Here is a 14,851-nt window from a genome sequence, read left to right as displayed (position 1 = left end):
AAAAGACAGAGTCTCTCTCAGTGCGTCTGCTGGAGGGTCGGCTTTCTTCGGCACTTGCAGTAGCAGGGCGCGTCGGGCAAGTAGATAGTCGAACTCCTCCAAACGACCCTGTGTTTGCTATGGCAAGTGTGGGCATATTTATACCTTGAAGGTGCCGAGATTGACGTAAAGGTGGACATAATAACGTCATTAAAGAGTCTCAGTTCTTTGAAAACTCCAGGAGTTCTTGGACAAGTCAGTATTCGAGCAAGAGGAAGTCCCTAGCTGCTGAAACCGAGTTTTTCAAGAAATCGTTGTAGATTTTCAGAACTAGAGGAAGTAGCCCTGCTGTATTTGGACTGCATGAGCTATGTCTAAATATGGTTATGATTCTTATGCCTATATAAGGATATGGTGATTTATACCTATATAAGGGCATGAATCGGGAAAATTACAATAGGGTCCTAAAATGTTACACAACAAGCTAGAATCAGCATTGTGAACGACTCCTTTTTTATCAGCACCCTGAAGTCCAGATGGAATGTAAAGTGCTGTTCTTCTTGAACACCAGAGAGTAAAGTACGTAGCAGCCTTGGCCTAGTGCTGTTCCGGTCATTTCTGTAGAAGAACTGCCACTTCCAGTCGCAATACGACAAAGTGGTCAGGAGGGTTGAAGATGGTGGCGGTGGGGGAAGCCTGAAGGCATGGAAGGGTATAGTTTGAAGGACTTACTGATCCGAAATTATACCTCGGCAGGCCAGGAAAGATTGCTCCCTCTCCCCCCCACAGGTCCGAATGGGATTGGGAAAGCAAACTAGATCTGCTTTACTAGTGTAATTTGGTTGTAGGGTGGAGCAGGTTGGGGTGGGGGAGTGAAAGAGGTTTGGTGTGGGGATACATGGCCTCTGGCTCTACCACTGTAGTGTTTAACAAGTGGATTTGAATCTTTTTGCGTCTATGGCTGGCACCACCGAAAGGAAAATCCCTTCTGTAACCCTCATTAGCATTGAAATCAATGGTAGTCTCATGGGGCAGTTTTAAGCCCAAGGCTCCTTACTAGACTTAAATGCTACTGTGCTAAATCAGCCTCATCTCCGGGTAAAAGCCCTGTCGAATGGCATGTCTAGTAAATTTGCTTGGACATCTTGTGAAAAATTTAAGGTCCTGAGCCAGGCATTTCTGCAGACCGTGATGGAGGTGCTTATGGTGCAGGCTACTGAGTTGGTTGTATCCAACATTAATTTGATGATACTCTGGGAGGCATTCTGACCGTCTTGTATAACCTCCTGGAAATACTTATGCAAGTTGTCTGCAAAATGAGGAACTATTATCTGGGCTAAATTCCATAAAGCATGATTAAAAGGTGCCAGGAAGTATTATGCATTAATGGGCTTGAGGGGCATGCTTCCATAGAAAAGGCTTTCTTTTCCCCAGGCCTCCAGTAGCTCTTATTACCGATGAGCAAGGATTGTCAGGAAGGCTCTTCCTGATTGGTCAGAGCATCAAGCTTGCATGATCAGACTCTGGTGAAGGTTGGACAGAGGAATGGCGGGTCACCTGGCGCAGGGCAATAGCGAGGGGCCACTAATCTGTTGACTGTAGGACTTCAAAATGGTTTCTCCCACGTCACCATAACTGGTTCTAGTATGGATTCATTAATAGGAGCAATGGCTCCGCTGGTATAGCCAATAGAAATAGTACTTCCAGTAGCACATTAATTTAGGTGTCCATGGTTGTGAGTTTTAGGTCCAGAACCTCTGCAGGATAGTTTTGTGGAGGGAGGCCACTACTGGTGTAGATGACCAGAGATTAAATCCATGGCAAGTTCTGGGGTACTGCCCAAACCACTAGCGGAGGATAGACCCTAGAATTCTCCCTTAAGATCAGCAGTGCCCACAACAGTTCCTAGCTCTAGGGGGTCAGAATTAGTGGCAAATATTTCATGAAGTCTATTTCTATATTTTTCTTCAATGAAGAGTTGGTTACCTCTTCAAGATTTGTTCTTCAGAGTGGTGTTGGGTAGTGGCACCCGTGGGTGTGTGACTGGCACCAGAGAAGACGCAGAGGTGGGTCCGGTGATAGAGACACCATCCAAGGCATTGTGTATTGAACGGCTGGGTCAAAGCAAGGCAGTGCTGGCATGGAGGTCCATGGTACTGCGTCGGGCCATAAGGAGGAAAACTGGATGTCCCTATGAGACCTAAGGGTGTGCAGATACACCGGTTCGCAGAAAGATCCTTGCAAAAAGAGAATACATGGCGTTTAAGAATTTTGCAAGGTCCAACCATTGTGTCGGGAGCTTGGGAAAAGCTAGAGTCGGACCGGGAAGGACCAGCGCTATAAAATACGTTGGGGGTCAGAGACTAATCCAGAGCTGGGTCCAATAGACACACCGAAGCAGGGTCACACTGAGGGAGAGCCACTAGAGGCAGGTTGATCAACTTTGGATGAGTAGGACAAATGTAGAGTGGAAAAGTGACATGTTGACTTACCCCTGAAGCTGTTCTTCATCCTGTGTTTCTTCCATCTGGTTCCACATTATACTGCACTGTTTGAGTTTTTTGTGAGAGAAAAAATCTCAGCGAATGAGCTCTGGATCAGTGTGGAAGGCAATAAAAAAATCGGAACTGGAGACGTTGTGGGCGATGTATGTCTTTGAGGACTTCCCCAGATGCCATTTCTGGCATAAATAAAGAGCCAGTGCCCCCCACAAGCGGCAACATGAGAGCTTTGAATTTCCCCGATTCAGTCTGATGCCTGGGATTGTTCTATAGAGGAGGAACGTACGGGTAGAAGTATTCAGCAGAAAAAATTCTTTCCAAATAAGCCAATGCGATTTGATTTTCTGAGCCACAGAGCAGTGGGAATCGCAATGGAAGTCTCAACCGCCAATCTGACGGGTGTCCAGGGTTGGGTCAGACAAGCTGGGTCACCCCCATTTTCAGGCAATATCTACAATAGGCTAGTGAAGGTCACCCAACACTTCTAAGGCTTTGCGGACTACCACTGCAAAGAAGGAACTCTCCTCTGAAGGATGGAACCAATGTAGAATCCAACTCTGTCTCAGGAGACACATTCAGGCCACTAGCATTTTTAAAGTGTAAATAAATGCCTGTACAAGTGTTATGAGTAAATGAACTGCCTCCTCGTCATCATGAAGAACATTCTGAACACCTTGGACAGCATCTGATTAGATTAAATCAAAGCCTCTAGTATTGGTGATGGAAATTCCTCTCAACCAGAAGCTATGTCTTAGTTATTTCATGATACAACATTGGCTGAGAGTGGCCAAAGTCAGCTCCAGATCCAACACAGGCATCAGGGTTGGGGCTCTAAAGTACAGACACAAAAAACATTAAGAGAATAAGGGTCAAAGCGATATTTTAACGACCTGCCACAGTTCTCTTCCCCAAATACTTCATATCAAATACACACTAAACCGGGGGTCTCACAGAATGCTACCAGATACTCAAGTGAAAAGTAGGAGTACTATGAAAGAAACAAAAAATGGGACCCTTAATCAGAGATTGGATTCCCATCAATTACCTTGGTGATCAGTATCATCATCTGGGTATCCTCCCAACCAACCGATATACCTCTTGATCATAGAGGCTATCTCCTTGGAAACAATCGCTCAAGTGGGTCGAGAATGGTGTACAAGAAAGAAAAGAACATGTTCTAAAAACTTGATCACAGATGGTTTCACAGTGCAGAAACAGGGAGTGCAAGGTTAAAAAAGAATTAATGAGAGAAACAGTCTTTATTATAGATATCCCTGATCACTCTCAATAAAAACAGTGCAAAAAGCAGTGTTCACAAACAGCTGCTTTCTATTAAGGTCGACATGTTTCAGCCATTGGGGTAAAACTGCCCGAGGATTTCTTCAGGACCTGTCTCTATTATAAGTTTGCTACTGCATCAGAAGAAAAAATGTGACCTAATTTGTGTCAACTTCAAAATGAAAATTCTGTTAACAAATTATCTTGGTTGGAATGAATACAACCTTTCTATACAGAGACTCTGCTTCAAGGGATGCAGATGGCACCGGAAAAATACACGAAAAAACTTGTACTCCAAAAATTCACAAAAGTATAAAGGGCCTGAAAGCCTCTACCATGCCATGTTGTGTATTCAATACTATCAAAAACTGCATAATATGCCATATATCCATGAGAAATACCATTCATAAATTATTGCTCACCCGCCTTGATCGGGGAATGGACCTCACCTCGCCTGGTACCTCACTCAGAACGACAAGGCCCGCTTTAAGAAGAATCAGGAAAAAAGGAGGATGATAGAGAGCCCGGTCCTAACAAAAGTCAAACTGCCCGAGGCTTTCTTCAGGACCTGTCTCTATTAATAATTTGCTACTGCATCAAAAGAAAAAATGTGACCTAATTTGCTTCAACTTCGAAATTAAAATTCTTTTAACAAATTATCTTACTAATGAAGAGGAACTTGTTCTCAATAGAGGACTGGGATTCGTGACCACTTTTGAAGGGGACCCATTTCAGATTCAATGCGAGTTAGCACAATATTTTCGTAGAATATGACTGCTCTATTCCTTCAGAAACAAACAGTCATCAAAAATTGGAAGTGGGGAGAGCAACACTGGCCTTAAGAAACGGTCAACTTTCAATCCTCCGACACACAGCATACCATCACAGGTATTAACTTTTGAGAAAGCAGTCCAAGAAGATAGATCTAAATTGTGCAAAAACAACAAAGGGTCATATAGGAATCTTACTCGGAAGGAACAACGAGCCTTACAGACCTTATCACATGATCTTGAAATAACGATCAAACCTGCTGATAAATGTGGCTCGATTGTCATCTTAGATACTGATGACTACAGAACTGAATGCCTTCGACAGCTGATTGACAGAAGATTTTACCAGCCATTGAAAGAAAGATGTTCCAACTAAAAATCTAAGGAAGATAATCAGTGACTTAGTTGAAGAAGCAAGGAATGAAGGATGGGTCACGGCCCAAGAAGCTGAATTTTTGCAGACCAAATATCCAGTGATGCCGTATTTTTACACCTTGCCAAAGATGCATAAATCTCAAAGACCACCTCCAGGGGGGCCGATAATTTCTGGCCAAGGCTCCATTTTGGAACCTTTATCTACGTTTGTAGATAATTTTTTTGAGGCCCATCATACAGAAGATGCCGACGAATCTTCAGGACACAAAAGATGTGCTACGATTAACTACCCTAGGTGGAATTCGACATGGAGAGGGACTATTTAGTCTCCTTCGATGTTGAATCACTGTATACCTCGATTCCCCAAGATGAAACTTTAGAAACAGTTGCCTCATTATAGATGGAACCGACCTGGGATCAATAACTCCTGCCCATTTTATTATGTCATGCGCCCAATTGGCCATGAAAGAGAATTTCTTCAGATTTGAAGGCACAATTTATTTACAAATCTCGGAGACCAGTATGGGCAGTGTTTTTGCGCCTAGTTTGGCGAGTTTATATGTACATTCATTTGAACAGCAACATATCCTTACAACTGACAATCCTTTCTTAACGTCGATCAGCTTATGGAAGCAATATATCGACGATGTCTTGATATTGTGGCAAGGTGATCCTGAATCAGTGCTACTTTTACCCCTTGTTGTAAATACTTTTCCAACAATGGCTCAATACAAGAAATAATTTCTTGAAATTTACAGTGGAAATTGATAAGACCAGATTGGGCTTTTTTTTTTAGATCTGTCCATTTTTTCTACTCCTTCTGGCTTAGAAAGTGAATTATATCGGAAGCCTATGGCATGCAATTCGTTATTGCGATATGATTGTCAACATCCGAAAGCCCTACGAGATAATTTACCGTATGGGCAATTCTTCAGAGATCGGAGGAATTGTTCCACTGTGAGTAAATTCAAGGAACATGCGGAAAATCTCACCGGACAATTGATAGCCAGACATTATCCCAGAAAACTCATCAGGCGCTCATTAAAACGTGCCAGTAATAATCGAGTAGCACCTCTTGAACCTCCAGTTGATAAACCAGCCCTAAATCGCCTGACGTTCGTCAACACCTTCAGTACTTTGGCAAACAGTATACAGAATGTGCCCGTAAGCACTAATGGATACTCAACAGTTGTAATGACAAGATTCCATCTCCTCTGTTTGCATTTAAAAGAGCAGGCAACCTACGTGACAAATTGATACATACGAGACCCAAAACAGTACCTAACAGGATGGTAGGAACACTTTGGGACCTTCCCGCTGTGCAAGGACATCACCCATGTGGGGCCTGCTCTCTCTGCCCACAGACAAAACACTCCAGGACTATAGACATAGGGACTAATAGACCTTGGGTACAAGCACATTTTACGAATTGTAACAGTGAGAACTTGATCTATTTAATAACATGTCCTTGTAAGAGCCAAAAAGGAATGACTACTGGCAAAGTTAAGTCTCGTATGTTAGAACATAAAAGCACATTCAGGTGCAAGAAAACAACGACGAGACTAACAAAGCATTTTGTTGAAGAAAACCATGGAGCCGGTGATTTCAGCTGGACAGTTTTGGGAAAACCTTTTATACCAGCACATATAAGTGATGTTTCTAGATTTTTGTTCATTAAAGAACAAAAATGGGTATTTTGGACTCCACAGTGACACAAGGTCTGAACGATGATATACCCTGGACTAGTTTCTAAGGCCCGCTCTAAACTAAGAACATTACATTTTTTGCTTCCATTCATATTTTTTGCTCCCATTCGAATTTTTCAATCTCATTAGTACTACTTGAAAATCTGTAATGGGTTGGGAGCAGTCACTACCATTGGAGAGAGGGTGACGGAGCTAAAAAATAAGCGATAATAATAACCTGTCCGCCTCCCCCCCGTTCCGAAGCCTCCGAGATCATCTGTGGCGTACCCCAAGGATCCTCCCTCAGCCCGACACTGTTCAACATTTACATGGCCCTGCTAGCACACGTAGCCCGACAGCGCAACCTCAACATAATCTCCTATGCTGACGACATTCAACTGAACCTCTCCCTCACCAAGGACCCCATCACCGCCATAGCCAACCTCCATGAAGGAATGAAGGCCGTCGCCGACTGGATGAAGATCCGTCTTGTCAGAGTTCAGCTTCAGACGGCTGAGGTCCTCATCTTCAGCTCCAACCTGTCAGCCTGGGACGACTCCTGGTGGCCAAAGGCACTGGGGGAAGTCCCGACCCCCACCGACCACGCCCGCAACCTGGGAATCTTCCTTGACTCAACGCTCTCAATGACCAAGCAAGTCAACGCCGTCTCCTCCTCCTGCTTCAACACCCTTCGCATGCTCCGCAAGATCTACATATGGATCCCGACAGATACAAGACAGACAGTCATCCAGGCAGCAGCAGACTCGACTACGGAAACGCCCTCTAGGCGGAAGCCCCAACCAAGCTCATTAATCGACTACAACGCATCCAAAACGCCTCGGCACGACTTATCCTCGATGTACCACGACACGTCCACATTAACCCCCTCCTGAGAAACCTGCACTGGCTCTCCGTCAACTAGAGGATATCCTTCAAGCTCCTCATCCACTAATACAAGGCACTCCACAAGACCGGCCCAGTCTACCTCAACAGACGGCTCTCCTTCTACACCCTAACCACCATCTACGCCGACCTCTCACTCGCCATCGTCGCGCGTATCCGAACAACCACCGGTGCGAGATCCTCCTCCCACCTCGCCGCCATGGACATGGAACAACCTCCCATTGAGCCTACGACAGACCCAAGACCTGCTGACCTTCAGGAGGATACTAAAGACCTGGCTGTTCGATCAGTAGCGGCCCCCACCTCCCCCCCCCTCAGCGCCTTGAGACCCTCGCGGGTATGTAGTGCGCTTAACATATGACTGATTGATTGATTATTCCTACCCCATGACTCGTATCCAGCAGTTCATAAGTGTGTTGATGATACAAGCTAGACATTTGATGTAGCTGAGAGGGTTTACATTGTTACAGAAACACGAAGGCTTGTTATTCTAGTTCACCGAATCAGTACATGAGCTATTTTAAAAAAACGAGTCATCACGCCAGAGAGATAATTCTTTATTACCTTATTTGGTGTCTTACAATACTGAGCAAGATAAAACTACAACCACCGACAGTATGTGAGGACTCCTGTTGCAAGTACTAACTCATATACTGATTGGGTGGAATAGATCTGTTTAAATCTGCTCCCTACCGTCACAGTGACTCGTAATAATGGGTTCGTACTGCAAATGTCACGCAGGTTGACAAACTCCTAAATGACATAAAAACAATCGGTGGTTGTACTTTTATCTTGCTCATACTGATTTAACGATCCAAGCACGCGGTTTGTTACTATCAAAGGACGTGCACATGGTAATCATTAACCTTTATGGGTTGAACAGAGAAACTACTATTTCCGGGTTCCCTGACATCACGTTGTAATTGTACGTGACGTGCCCAATACGCGACTGGAGCCCCGAAGATGCAGAACATGTGTGGGTTCTCGACGACTATAAAAAAACAGGAACCTGTACCGTCAGTTACCTCCATCCCTGACACAGGCACCACCGGAGGCAAAGACGGACAGGTAAGGGATGACCTTCTTGAGCACTGACTTATCTTACTGAGGGGTACTGCGCTAAGCTTTCTGTGTCACTTTTTGCGGCGCCTGGCCTGTTAAAGCCTTTGAAGTAGCTAGTCTGTTATTTGGATTCTGAGGAGGGGGGGGGGGCTTTTGTGTTAAGGGTCACTCATTGTTTATAGCATAGCTCCTCATTTCGCAGTCCCTTTTGTTTTTGTTTTTAATTGCACAGAATTTAGGGTAACACCATAGATACAGAGTAAACATTAGCAAAACAAAGTTATTAACGATTACACTACCGTCCATCTGTTTTGAAAATACTGATGCAGAACAAAATTTCTCATGTTGTAATGTTCAAAGAACCAGTTGAAGTAATACAGGAAGTCTTAGGGTTATGTAAGAGGACATTAACTGATTTTTGTTAGGACCAGGCTCTCTATCATCCCCCCTTTTTTCCTAATTCAATTCTTCTTAGATTGGGGCCTCGTAGTCCTGAGTGAGGTACCAGGCAAGGTGAGGTCCATTCCCTGATCAAGACGAGTGAGCAATAATTTGTGAATGGTATTTCTCACTGATATATGGCATATTATGCAGTTTGGGATCGTATTGAATACACCACATCGCATGGTAGAGGCTTTCAGGCTCTTTATTTATACTTTTGTGAATTTTTGGAGTACGAGTTTCTTCATTTATTTTTCAGGTGCCCTCTGCATCCTTTGAAGCGGAGGACCCATATAGAAAGGTAGTATTTATTCCAACCAAGATAATTTGTTAAAAGAATTTTCATTTCAAAGTTGACACAAATAAGGTCACATTTTTCTTTTGATGCAGTAGCAAACTATTAATAGAGACAGGTCCTGAAGAAAGCCTCAGGCAGTTTTACCCTAATGGCTGAAACAGGTAGACCTTTAATAGAAAGCAACTATTTCTGAACACTGCTTTTTGCCCCGTTTTTATTGAGAGTGATAAGGGATATCTATAATAAAGACTGTTTCTCTCTTATCAATTCTTTTTTTAACCTTGCACTCACTGTTTCTGCACTGCACTATTCTCATGGTTACTTGTGAAACCAACTGTGATCACCTTTTTAGAACATAGGATATCTTCTTTTCTTTCTCGTTCTCCATTCACGACCCACTTGAGAGATTGTTTCCAAGGAGATAGCCTCTATGATCAAGAGGTATATCAGTTGGCTGGGAGGATACCAGATGATGATACTGATCACCAAGGTAATTGAGGGGAATCCAATCTCTGATTAAGGGTCCCTTTTTTTTGTTTCTTTCATAGTACTTCTACTTTTCACTTGATTATCTGGTCGCATTCTGTGAGACCCCCGGATTAGTGTGTATTTGCTCTAAAGTACAGGCCAGCATTGGAGTGGAAGGAACGTACATGGCCTTTAGCATGGGTGTATAGGTATGGGCCAGAGCCATAAGCAGGCCGAGCAATGGCCCAACAGGGCCAGTAGTCACTTGGGCTGCCCCTGTAACCGGACGCATGACTGGGGACCCCAGCGGATCAATGGGGCTCGAGGTGCTCAAAAGTAACCTGGAATTGTGCAGGAGAGTTGCAGCATCACCTCTTTGAAGGCCTCTACTTGCTGCGTGGGAAGACAACAGTCCAGAAAGTTAGTAAGCGTTGAGGTCAGCCTTAGTATAAGCTCAGACCTGAACAAAGAAGGTGGAGTTGGATCCTTCAAGTGGCAACTGTGCTATCTTTCCCTAGATTTGGAGATACAGGTGGAAGTAGAATCTCTTATGAACTTCTTATGCTTATGGCGAAACTGGTCTTGCCACACACCCAAGGACAGTGATTTGGAGTGGGATCAGATCTGGAGCTGGCCCACAGCTTGAAACTGGACCTGCCTTGTTTATTATGCTCTTTTAGTAATGCCTGGACATCAAAGGCAAGTGGTTTGTGTGGATCAGTAACAGACATTCGCCTCATGCAGTCGCAGAACGGTTTGAAGATTGTGGTTCTCAGGGGAGACACAATCCTAGCACACTGCCTGATAAATGTTTTGGGGTAAATAAAAAAGGGAGGATCCTAGATAGGTGTGGAAAAAGTACAGATCAAAAGGAAGTGTTAAAGCACAGGGGTGGCATCACTTACGGAGTTGGAGCAAAGCCACAGGAGTTCGATGACACTACCTGCAGGCATTTGGGAGCATTTTCTAGCATGATGCCACAGGGAATTCAAAAAGTGAGGAATGATCAGAACTTTAATCAATACTAACCCAGCATTTGAAAGAAAATAAGACTGGTATGGGCATACACAAAGCTAGTAAAAACAAGTTGAGCATCAAATTGACAAGATATAGCTGTGAATGAAAGCAGTCAAAAAGGTGCATTACGTTTTCAGCATTATTTGATCTGCTCACATACCTTTCCTATGATTGACTAGAGCTTCTACAACAGCATGCAGTTTCCTCAAGTGTTGTTCCTCACACTCCACTTCCTGCAGCTTTTCTTCAAACCACTACAAAGGAATGAAACCACACAACTTGATGACTTTATTTCTTCTATATACCTGAGGTACGCATAAGAGTGAAACAAAAAACATTCTGCTTGGAAATAAAGTGGGGGTCCTGGTCTAAAACTGTTGTTTTGAAGCATATAGGATCAGTTAGAGCTTGGTGGATGCTGAACATCTGCAAGATACTTGCTGATGCCACAAAGGGTAACAAGCGCTACATAAATGCAAACCTTTTTCCCTCCCTCTTCTGTCCCACCACTATCCTTCTCAATCCCCAAAACTGACCAACATATCCATCACTCAAATTACTTTCATATTTTATCTATATTAATTCCCCACTAATCTTTTATGAGTTACGGAGCAGTTTGCTACTCACCAAAAAGCGCTACGATGCCTCATTAGGGGTAGTAAGTGCTATATAAATGCAATTGCAATACAACACAAGCGCTTAATTTCAAGTGAACAGAAATCAAGGCACTGTAAATAGGGTTGTGGGCCATTTGCCTTTTTTTCCGGATGTTCTGCATCTGCCAAACTCTAAATGAGGCCCATAGTCTGTTATGAACTAAAATGTACCACAGACCGGTCATCTATTGGATCAGCAATTAAAGGAAAATGCTACTTACCAGTCTGCATCTGTTCTTGGCATGTAGGGCTGCAGAACCATACACTTTTGCATTAGATCACCATCTGGTGGTGGGCCCGGATGATTACACTTTGTTGTTGTCTTGGAAGAGTCTTTGTCTGCTAGGTGACTCCTCCCTTAGACCGTAGTGCGCATGGGCATCGACTCCATCCTCAGATTGTTTTCGCCATTGGGCAAATGATGGAGTTGTATCATTACAGATAAGGATGACCATGTATTGTGTATCTAAATAAGATAATACTGGAACAGATATGGGTGTGTGTGGTTCTGCAGCCCTACATGCCAAGAACAGATGCATACTGGTAAGTAGCATTTTCCGTTCGAGGCATATGGGCTGCAGACCACACACTTTTGCATAGATTGCACAGCAGTTTCTCCCTTAGCGGCGGTCACCCACATCTGTTGCAGTAGTTTGAAATAATGTCTTTAGTACAGCCTGGCCCACGCTTGTTGTTTTGCCTGCACATTTACACAGTAGTGTTTTGTAAATGTGTGCGTAGTAGACCATGTAGCTGCTTTACAGATATCATCTAATGGTATGTTTCCTAAGAATGCCATAGATGCTCCTATCTTACGGGTAAAATGAGCCCTAGGAGGAATGGATAAAGTGCATTTCGCTTTTTGGTAGCAAATTTGAATACACTTAACAATCCATCTAGCAATGCCTGATTTTGAAATCGGATTGCCTTTATGTGGAGGTGAAAAGGACACAAACAGTTGTTTAGTTTTACGAAAAGGTTTTGTCCTATCTATATAGTATAGAATTGCTCTCTTTACATCTAACGTGTGAAGTGCCCTTTCTGCAACTGTTTGTGGTTGTGGGAAAAATACCGGCAACTCAATGGATTGGTTGAGATGGAACGGTGAAATTGCTTTTGGCAGAAACTTTGGATTTGTCTTGAGAACCACTTTATTATGATGCAGTTGTATAAATGGTTCTTGAATTGTTAATGCCTGGATCTCACTCACTCTTCTTAGTGATGTGACTGCTACTAAAAAAAGCAACCTTCCATGTAAGAAACTGTAACTCACACTTATGCAATGGTTCAAAGGGTGGACCCATAAGTCTTGTAAGAACAATATTTAAATTCCATACTGGAGAAGGTGGTATTCTTGGAGGAATTATTCGTTTAAGTCCTGCCATGAACGCTTTAATTGCAGGTACCCTAAACAAGGACAAATGTTGTCTGTTTTGTAGATATGCTGCTATAGCTGCAAGATGTAGTCTAATTGAAGAGTATGCTAAATTAGATCTTTGTAGATGTAAGAGATAGCATATGATATTTTGTATAGAAACATCTAAGGGGTTAACCATGTTAGGTGTGCAGTAGACCACGAATCGTTTCCATTTTGCTGCATAACATGCTCTAGTGGTAGGACGTCTTGCTTCTTTTATGACATCCATGCAATCAGGAGGTAAATTTAGATATCCAAACTCTAAGACCTCAGGAGCCAAATCGCTAGATTGAGCTGCATTGGGTCTGGATGAATAATCTCTCCATGGTTCTGTGTAAGTAGATGTGGGGAGAGTTTTAGTTTGTGATGTGGTACTACAGAGAGCTGCAGTAGTGTTGTGTACCACGGCTGTCTTGCCCAAGTTGGTGCTATTAGAATCAATGTGAGAGAATGTTGCCTTAGTTTCCGTACCACTAGTGGAATTAGTGGGAGAGGTGGAAAAGCTTACGCAAATTTGTTTGACCAGTTCATCCATACCGCATTGCCTTTGGATAATGGGTGTGGGTATCTGGCGACGAAGCTTAGGAATTTGGAGTTGCTTTGTGTGGCAAACAGATCTATCTCCGGTTGTCCCCACATTTAAAAAAAATGGCTGAAGAACTTGAGTATGCAGCTCTCATTCGTGTATCTGTTGTCTCTGATGACTTAACAGATCTGCCAATTGATTGTGAACTCCTGGTAGATGTTCTGCTAACAGATAATTGTTTTGAGGAATGGCCCATCACCAAATGCTCTGCGCCAGCCAGGAGAGGTGTAGGGAGTGTGTTCCTCTTTGCTTTTGAATGTAATACATTGCTGTCATGTTGTCCGTCCGGACTAGTACAGCTTTGTTTGATATGTAATGTTGGAACAATTTTAGAGCTTGAAAGATTGCTAGTAACTCCAGATAATTTATGTGAAGTACCTTTTGTTTTATTGTCCACGTACCTTGTACTGTGTGACTTTGTAAGTGCGCTCCCCATCCCGTGAGAGATGCGTCTGTAGTCAGTATTATTTGTGGAACTGGCTCTATAAACGGCCGGCCCTTTGAAAGGTTTTTGTTGTTCCACCATTGCAGAGAGCGATGCGTCCGGTCGTCTACCACCACCAGATCTGTTATTTCCTGTCGAGCCCGATTCCACTAACCTGCTAAGCATTCTTGTATGGGGCGCATTTGTAGTCTTGCGTACGGGACTATGAAAATGCAATATGCCATCATTCCTATTAACTACATAAATACTCGAGCTTGTAGTGAGTGTTGTGCTTGGAATGTTTTGATGAGATTCTGCATAGCTTGCATTCTCAGTAAGTTGGGGTATGCGATTGCCTTGGAGGTATCTATAGTGGCACCTAGGTACTGCTGAGTTAGGGACAGTTGTAGATGTGATTTCTTTAGATTCACTGCATTGGTTGTATGACTTGGATTTTATTAGCGTCTAGATATGGGAATATATGAATGGTGTCCCTTCTTAAGTGTGCTGCTACTACTGCTAGACACTTTGTGAATACTCGAGGTGCTGTTGTCACTCCGAAGGGGAGCACCTTGAATTGGTAGTGCTGACCTTCTAGCACGAAGCTTAGGTACTTTCTGTGAGACTGATGAATGGGAATGTGGAAGTAGGCGTCCTTGAGGTCTAATGTGGCAAGGAAGTCTCCTTTCTCTAGCAACAGTAAAACGTGTTGTAATGTGACCATATGAAAATGGTCTGAGTGTATGTACTGGTTTAGGGGTCTTAGATCTAGAATTGGTCTGAGAAAATAAAGGGAGTAAACTTCTGTGTTGTGATGTTGCTTTGGTACTGGTTCTATTGCATTCTTTTGCAGCAGTGATTCCACCTCTTGCCTTAATAGCAAGAGGTGTTCTTGTGACATAGGACGTTGTCTGGGTGGTATTTTTGGAGGAGTGGAAGTGAGCTCCAGGCAATAAACTGACTGAATTATTTGTATCACCCACCTGTCTGT

At 43.3% G+C, this 14,851-nt stretch overlaps 1 protein-coding gene across 2 annotated transcripts in view; it reads right to left on the bottom strand.

Annotated features, from left to right (window-relative positions):
* The window catches only part of SNX1 (sorting nexin 1), a 749,531-nt gene that overhangs the window by 194,650 nt on the left and 540,030 nt on the right, over positions 1 to 14,851 (bottom strand). For both annotated transcript variants that reach the window (XM_078684988.1, XM_078684989.1), the window contains exon 10: positions 10,938 to 11,031. In XM_078684988.1, the coding sequence (XP_078541114.1) occupies positions 10,938 to 11,031 (94 nt within the window). The remainder of the gene's footprint in view (positions 1 to 10,937; positions 11,032 to 14,851) is intronic.

Source organism: Lissotriton helveticus, chromosome 3_2 (genome assembly GCF_964261635.1).
Source record: "Lissotriton helveticus chromosome 3_2, aLisHel1.1, whole genome shotgun sequence".
Lineage (NCBI taxonomy): Eukaryota > Metazoa > Chordata > Amphibia > Caudata > Salamandridae > Lissotriton > Lissotriton helveticus.
This window is presented reverse-complemented; position numbering and strand designations above follow the sequence as displayed.